Source organism: Spodoptera frugiperda, unplaced genomic scaffold (assembly GCF_023101765.2).
Source record: "Spodoptera frugiperda isolate SF20-4 unplaced genomic scaffold, AGI-APGP_CSIRO_Sfru_2.0 tig00001131_1, whole genome shotgun sequence".
Classification (NCBI taxonomy): domain Eukaryota; kingdom Metazoa; phylum Arthropoda; class Insecta; order Lepidoptera; family Noctuidae; genus Spodoptera; species Spodoptera frugiperda.
Window position 1 is genome coordinate 11,177 of NW_026095722.1, and position 8,827 is coordinate 20,003.

General features: G+C 41.3%; 1 protein-coding gene across 1 annotated transcript; it reads right to left on the reverse strand.

Annotated features, from left to right (window-relative positions):
* Positions 1 to 677: 677 nt before the first annotated feature.
* Positions 678 to 3,879, reverse strand: LOC126912983 (palmitoyltransferase ZDHHC9-like). The gene is given in 7 exon segments (XM_050707612.1): positions 678 to 1,082; positions 1,125 to 1,189; positions 1,247 to 1,326; positions 1,383 to 1,519; positions 1,598 to 1,667; positions 1,669 to 2,360; positions 3,364 to 3,879. Coding segments are annotated over 6 exon segments (1,227 nt in total). The 5' UTR covers positions 2,334 to 2,360; positions 3,364 to 3,879; the 3' UTR covers positions 678 to 872.
* Between the last annotated feature and the right edge of the window lie 4,948 nt (positions 3,880 to 8,827).

Below are 8,827 nucleotides of genomic sequence, written 5' to 3' on the forward strand. Positions count from 1 at the left end.
TAGAACAAGTTCATCGTATTGTTGATGTAATAAGCAGATCGCTGGAGGAAAAGAAGTACTGTTCTGCTGTATTCTTAGATATTAGCCAGGTATTTGATAAAATCTGGCACGAAGGTCTCTGATATAAAATCAAAAAGTTGCTTCCACTCATTTTACAGCATACTACACTCTTACCTCAACAGTCGATGCTTTGAAGTAATATTCAATGAAGAACTCTCGGACTTGTACGAGATCAAATCGGGAATAGAATAGGGAAGTATACTCGGCGGACCGAGTATACTTCCCTGGAACTGCAGGACCTAGAATTTTTGACGTCGAGTAACGGGACGCCCTGTATATTCAATACTTTTTATTTTACTTATGTTCGATAAATAAAAAGTACTGAACTAATCAAACAATTATTGGAATGGAAAAAAATTGCAGATCGGTCCATAAACCTCCACGTAGTCGGTGTACATACAAAAAATAAACATTCCAGTTGAATTGAGAACCTCCTCTTTATCGGTTAATAATGATGACAATCCCTTTAGGTGTAAACCAGTATCCGGTTTCACTAGTACGAAACAGACTAGGTCTAGTGCACTCCGTCCGTATGTCGTACCGTGGTGTGAATCCCGATTTTGGAGAAATAAATAATTATTTATTAATTAATTTTATTTGAAATAAAACCAAACATATAGAACTCTACAATACAAGCTATTTATTATAATAATATTTATAATAGTTTATAGTTTATTTACAGAGCACAGAAGGCGTCGGGTCCGGACGCGGGGCACGCGAGGGCGACCGCAGACAAGGCGGCGGGCGCGGCGGCGGCGCGGGCCCCGGCACGGGACCCGGCGAGGGACCCGGCGCGGGCCCCGGCGCGCGGGTCAGAGCGCCGCCAGCGCGCGCGGCGGCAGGTGCACGGCCGGCGCCAGGTGCACGGCCGGCGCCGGGCCGCGCGCCAGGTGCGGCGGCGGCTCGGGCTCGTCCAGGTCCAGCGCCGCGTCGATCATCGTCGTGTCGTGCAGCAGGCGCAGCCGCGACGCGCTCAGCCCGCCCGGCGCAGCCTGCAGGGGCCCCGGCTGCAGGGGCCCCGGCTGCAGCGGCCCCGGCGGCAGCGAAACTGGCTGCGAAGACACGGGTTCTAGCTCCAGCGAGCGATTCATGTAGGCGTGGCGAACCGGGGAGCCACTCGAACAGATTGCTGTAGCTGCCGCCTAGCTGCGGGGGCGCGGCCGAGGGCGCGAGCGGGGGCGAGGGCGCGACGGGGGCGCGGCGCTGAGAGCTCGCGCGAAGCTCGGCGGCAGCTCGTCCTTGACGTCGATGGTAAAGACGCCGCGCCTGCAACACGGCGGGAGTGTGAGTCTACTGACTGTACAGCGAGGCCGACCCTCGACTGCTCGAGCTACTCACCGGTCTATGAGGCTGGCGCCAGCGGCCCGCACAGTACGTGCCAGCAGTTGGCACATGCGTTGCCGCGTGAATATGGGTTCGGATTTGACACGCCACGGCGTGTTGAAAACGACCCCTTAATCTGTGAACACAATAAAAAGATATAACGTAAAACTCGTAAAAGAAAAACCAATGTCACGCGTAGAAAAGGAGAACTCACGTCTTCATTGGTGGTCTGGTCCGTGGAGGCGAGGTACGTGTGGAAGCCGGCCAGCCCCAGCACGGACCACGGACAGGAAGCACACGGCGGCCACGATGGCGGACGCGGGCGTGCTGCGCAGGGCCGGGCCCAGCCCCGCGCCGCGCGCCAGCAGCGCCACGTGCGTCACGGCGCACGCGAACACGAACACCGCCAGGAACGACAGCGACACCACGAACGTGTAGAAGTAGCGGTAGTTGCGCTTGCCCACGCAGTTGCCCACCCAGGGACAGTGGTGGTCGAAGCGATCCACGCAGTTGTCGCACAGCGAGCAGTGGCTGGCGCGCGGCGGGCGGAACATCTTGCACGTGAAGCAGTACTTGAGCTTGACGGGCCGGCCGCGCACCAAGACCTCGCGCGCGCGCGGCGGCGGCCGGCCCGCCTCGGCCGCCTCCAGCGCCGCCGCCTCGGCCGCGGCGGCGCGCGGGATGATGCCGGGGTCGGACAGCGCCGTGCGCAGCAGCGCCGCCAGCGTCAGCGCGCACAGCGCGGCGCCGGCCGCGGGCACGGCGGGCGACACGCGCACGGCCAGGAAGGGGCAGTCGAAGGCGAAGTGCAGGGCGCACGTGCCGCAGATGAGCGCGAGCGTGAGCAGGAACACGCCGGGGTGCGGCGCCGTCATGAGGCGGCCGTCGCACCAGAATCGGTTCCGTCCCGCGAACACCTCCCACTTGCGCGTCACGCGCCGCGAAGCCATGGCCGCATCACCCCGCCGCCGCGACCTCTGTTATAGCCGTTATAGACAGTTTTACTCGACAATCCAAATAATTAAACAAAATTCCTGCCACATGTCCTCGGGGACTTAGTTATTTTTACAGTAAAATACTGAAAGATCAAGAACATACAAATTGTTCAACATTTGACTTAAACTCACTAGAAGTCCACCAGTAAGCATGCACTATAACTATTATGCTACATACATTTGCTACAGTAGAGACAAGAGGCATCACAAATGCCAATTCTGAACTTTTATCAACTAATATAATATATCAGTAATTTGAATTAAAACTATCTCAATTATTTTACGACCTGCTGTCAGCTGCGCATTAAATGATTTCTACATAACATGGTTATTAACACCCTTTTGGTTGCTATGCTTTATATGCAAGCAATTACTTTTTAAATGTTACAATGGCAAGAAACTAACGTAAAGAAATGCTAAGTGTATGAGTTTAACTTACTTTAAGAAACATAATTATTAATAATAAATCATTAGTATAAGTAGACCTGGCTAACTATATAGCTTTATAATTTATATTTATAATGACAAGGTCAGATTTGGCTTTTACTCTTTGAAATGGACGGAATCTTATATTTATACAAATCATTCCTTATAGTGCACCACAACATGATCACAGTTTACTTGTTTCAAATGGATAAGTGTGCTAGCCCACTGCCATGTCGGGAAGCACACCCCTGTGACTAGCACTCGACTATCACATCAACTTGTTTACATGCAACACTGTAAGCATTGCTGGCAGTCTGACAGACACAGTCCACACACTGGGGATGAAGAAACATCACCATAACATAATGCCATAAGCACGCTGTACCTATGTACTTAGTATCTGGTAGTGCAAGACTTTAGTAAACTTATCAACTTAATCAGGCCATCAATATACTGATAACATTTTAAACCACTTGTTTATTTCAATCCAATGTGCTTTGTTGGATGAGCCAACATGCAAACGTTTTAATATTAGTTGTAAGATAATGGTTATTCTTACCTCAACACAAAGCTAATGGATGTTTCACAGATAGCAAACTGTCCATTCCATAGAATGATCTTTACAAAATCACAAATTGAAAGACAAACTTTTCAACTTGTTAAATATTAACGTTTATTATCTCCACCAATTTAGCTATGTCCAAGGATTTATATCAAATTATTCTAAGTAGTATGATTAATAAAAAGATTACTCGATAAGAACAAATTATCAAATTTACTTGTTATTTAAGTATTTTACAGAAATTGCAAAACTTTCTTGTTTTCTACATGACATATGTGAAGTCCCACAGATAAGTATTAAATTTACCCACAGATAAAAAACGTCTTTACAGACAAAAAAGATATTCTCACTTGTTTCTAAACTTCAGTAAAAATGTAGTACCTACAAAAATAAATCGTTATTTTACGTTCCCCATTGGTTGTTTAGGCCTATTTTTGGGGATTGGGGTCCGCATAGATGTGTGAAAATATGGAAAATGAAATACAATACGATCTTTCTAAAACTAATAATATATAAAGGTCGTCTTAGGGGCGGATAAGGTTAGTACATATTTACAAGTTGCATGTTGCAAACATTAAATTTAGTAGGTATAATGTACAAATAACGCGCAACAATTGCCTCACCAAGGCGAATAATCGTATAGTATTTATTTCAATATTCCCATTTAAAGGAAAACGTCTGTCTGGGATAACGTTACCCCAACAGGAAATATTTTTGTTAAATAATATGTAAAAAAAAAGTAAAAGCGAAAGCGCTACAAATTAAAAAATCTGCGCAACAATTATAAATCCTGGGCAACTAAAGATCTATAATAAGATTGAAATAACCACTTTCGACAAAATCTGGCAGGAATAACGGATATCGGATATGTTGTTTACCAAAACGATTACAATCGATTCCGTAGTTCGCATACATGGTACATTTTTATTTCCAAGTTTTACATGATTATATGCATGCATTCTTAATCCTAATTCCATAGTCAATTTCATAATTTGATTCCCCTGAGGTTGGTATTCTCCTGATATTCAGCCTAATGCTGCTGATATTCAGTCTGTCTTTGTATGGCAGAAGAGCCATTTGATCAATTTATAATCTTAGCCAGGCCTCGGCCTGGCATGCCCTCACAAGGAACTATTTAAAGAAATTAATGTAATGACTATTGCCTATCAATATGTTTATAAAAATGTAGTGAATGCTCATGAAAACGTAATTTATTAAAAAATTAATCCTCTTCTAGACATAATCTTTCTCTGTGCCAAAATTCACCCAAGTTTTTCTGTGAAAGTTCTAGTAGAAAAACTACAGGAAGGATGAAGATGTAAGCATCTTTACAAACAACGCATTTAATTTCTAGCTTCGGCTTCTGCAACAGCATCGAATAAGTTTGGCTAGTGAGTACCTATTCTAGTTTATCACTGATGAAATCAACTAGTGCGAGTCGGACTCGTGCACCAAAGGTTCCATAAAAATCTGTAGGTAATTTAAGTAAAACTATGTAGGCCGAAAAAAAACATACCGGCAGAAAAGAAAATGTTATGTGGGGCCAAGTTTTTTAAACTAAATTAAACAACAAGATAAAAATATGTAAATACTTTTAATCACATCCCAAAAATGACATAAATCTATCAATGCCACATTATCCTCATTATTGTGTATGTTTAACTTTTGTTTGATAAGCAAGTGGAGTAAACTTAAAACTATTTGAAGGCAATCCTCACCAAGCAGTGCTGCTAACTTTAAAGTAAGCTAACAATGACAATTGCCTCTTTCCAAAAATCTAGTTTCTTATTTTTAGAGCCACTTATTTAATGGTATGTTATTTATTTATTATTAGAGATAAAAAGAAACTATTCTGAAATAATTTCTTACACATCCTGTAAGTTTAATAATTTAATAAACAAAATAGTAGCACATGGTGGAGCAGGACTCGGATAGCAACACACATCATAACAAGTAAATAGAGCACTGCAACTGGGTTTGCAAACACAGTAGTAACAAGAGTTATCTTTCATTTTCACTGACATAAGAGTATAAAATTGTACTTAAACACACTCTTAAAAGCATTCGGGTCTGCTTTTTATTTCCATAATGAGTCCTCGTTCAACAAGTGGCATGGTGAAGCGATCAAACAGCAACCCGCTGCACACATAGACAGGGCGTGCGAGTGCGGCTGACAGTCGGCGAGCTAGAGCTGCTGCCGGTCCGTCTTCTCCCAGGAGCGTAGTTGCGAGAGCAGATTTTGCAGAATCGGCTTGTGTTTGCAGCGACGGCATTCCGAGGGCAATCTCGTGGAGCTGCGCTACGCCACTGCCCCCCAGCCACAGCAACAGAGCACCTTCTACACGTAATGCAGCAGCTTTACATATAAGGTCCCCACTCCATATTTCAAACTCATGGATGCGCCATCCGCTAGGTTTATATGTAATCCGTTTTTTAGATTTACTAACTTCCATTATAATTTATTACTTATAAATTTCGAAGCACTTGCACTATATACAGGTCATTACTAGCAGAGATATATTTTAATAAGGTGTTGTGATTTTTTTTAGCTATTCAACCGTCAAAATAAAACTGGCTGAGGCAGTTTTTGACTGTCATGCTGTCATTAATTTATTTTGTCAGGTGTCAATGTCATGTGTCAATATGTCATATTATGACGTATTAAGCTACGGATACACTAGAGAATAAAATGTCCCGCATGCAATCGCAGACGCAAAGCATTTGTTCCCTAGTGTATCCTTAGCTTTATATTATCCATATGAAACCTATACTACATTCGGTACAAATAACACAAAAACTGGATTTTATGTTCGCTCTGCTCGGTTCCCATTAATCGTAGCGAGATTTTTTTATAGCCTATACCCTTTCTCGGAAAGTGCGCAATCCAATACAAAAATAATTATTCAAATCTGACCAGTAGTTCCGGAGATTAGCACGTTCAAACAAACAAACTCTTCAGCTTTATAATACTATATAGTATAGATAAGAATTACACTACATAAATACCGTATACAGTTTCGGTCGTGTGAACTTACAGAATTAGTGACAAATAAAAGTAGCCTAAGTTACTCTTTAGTACATCAACTAGTACTTCTATCTACCCTACCAATATCCTTAATATATGTAATTTCCCTTCAAAATCCATCCATTTTAGAGATTAGCGAGAACAAGCAGATCGACAGACATACCAAAATAAGGAAAAAATATTTCGATGTATGTATCGTACGATTATGGTAGTGCATGTAGTAAAAAGCTGTTTCAATATCACAAACAGACACTCCAATTTCATTTCATTTTAGTCTAGAAGATTCTACCCATAGACAATCATCTGAAATCTATGTGAATGATATTTATCTATGGTTTCTTTCACAAATTGACACGAACTGCTAAGGAATTTTTAGCCAATAGGATAGCGACATTTGTATTAAAATTTCTACTATTTGCTAGTTGTCTGGCGTGTGAGAATCTTATTGGACAATAATCTTACTACTACTACGTGTTGGCCAATCAGAATCAACGTAGTTAGGTTATCTAAAGGATTGTTGAATATTAACATTTCATTCAAGAATTCGGTCTAGTTCGGTCATTCGGTTTGAAAAGGGTTAGCGGCATTCGTTCACTTCTTCAAATTCAGACAGAAAAGCTAGTAATTTGCCGCATTGCATTTTACGCGCTGCAAGCAAGTTAGCCTGCGGGTACTGGATTACCTTAATGTATCTATTATTTTTGTCTATTAAATATTAAATTTGGGAAGAAGTAAACTAAGTACACTGTAGGTATTGGAAGTGACACCATGAAGTATTTTGTTTTGGTCGGAGTCGGCATCCTGTTACTTGCAGGTGAGTTGTCTACGTAGCGCTTTAACTGATTGTACTTGTTTAATGTTTCCATCACAGATTTTATGAAAGAAAATCAAGATATTTTACTGTTGTCAATACATGTAAGCAACAAAATTTTAACAAGTAGCCGTATTTAGACGAAATAATTCTTTTGTTCATATGTGACGACTAGAAATTTCCACGTTAAATTTCTAATCTGATGGTAAGCACGGAATGAACTATCTGCATTTGGGTGTGTACTAATAAGTTTTGATTGCTTCAGGATGGTCACATGCCCAAGAAGGTGTGGGCGTGGGGTCCGTGGAGGAGGTGACGGTGGACGCCGACCTCGGGGCGTCGCGCGAAGCTTCCCGAACTGGTAACTCCCTTTTCAATATTTCACCGGTTTGTAAAGGCCTGCATTGTTTTGCGCTGATGTTTTAGCCAATTGGACTCATTTCTTATCAGATATGGATTTGTGTATGGAGTTCTGCTTTACAAACCACAAGACTACACTCATAACTTAGTAATTATGATTTAGTTGATACCATTTTTATTTGAGACTTAGATATGTTTATCAGGAATTTGAAGCAACAGTCTAGAGCTGTGTCTTCTACAAACTAATTTAAACAGTCCTTAGACTGTTTCTTCATGGCTTAGGAAGTTTCTGTGAAGACTTAACTGACATATTTTATAAGAAAGTATGAAATTATTAACCAGTAAATATGACATGGTCTCACTTCAAATAATATACTTATAATTCTTATAAATATTTTTCAAACTGACCTGGTAAACTTTGTACCGCCCCAAACATTTTTCTCACCTTCCACCTTTAACACCTTAAACATCCCCTGGATGCCCCATGCAATTGATTTATCTTCTTCACATTGTATATAATTCTTCTGTAAGTGTGTATGTCACTGAACTTCTCTTAAACGTCTGGACCGATTTTGATGAATTTTTTTGTGTGTGTTCAAGGGGATCTGAGAATGTATTAGATTCACAATTTTGACCACTGGACAATGCTTTTTAAAATTAATTTTTAATTTATTAGTAGTTGTTGATTTTGGAATGTTTTACATAGGATCTGACAGACGGTGCTATCATCGCAGTGTCAAATATTAATGACGTTAGATATTGTCACATTTGAATAATAATTTTCATCAATATGGTCCAGAATGTTTTAGTTTATTCACAACGACCATGTCTGTCGGGTCTGCTAGTAGATATATACATTACATTGGAATATGTCTTGTTATGTAGTGAGACCAGCCACATGTAATCAGAAAAGAATATAATATGAGCACATGGCTATCATGTTAATAATTTAAAATGAAGTATCTGGTGTTAATGTGAATGTGACTGGGCAGCATGCTTAATGGATTTGTTTAGTTGATAACATTGTTCATAATTGATAAATCCGAAGGATTATTTTTCCCCACTTTATCTAATAAATGAACCTACTGATAATTCACCGTTTAGATTGAGGTAAATACTGCTTGATAAGTAAGTATTGGGTAACTCTGTAGTGAACAGATAATATTGAAAATGGCTTACATGTGATGATAGTTTTACTACAGGATACGGCTTCTTTTGGTTTTGGAACCAATTTAAATATCAGAGTGTGGAATGTTGTGCCAATG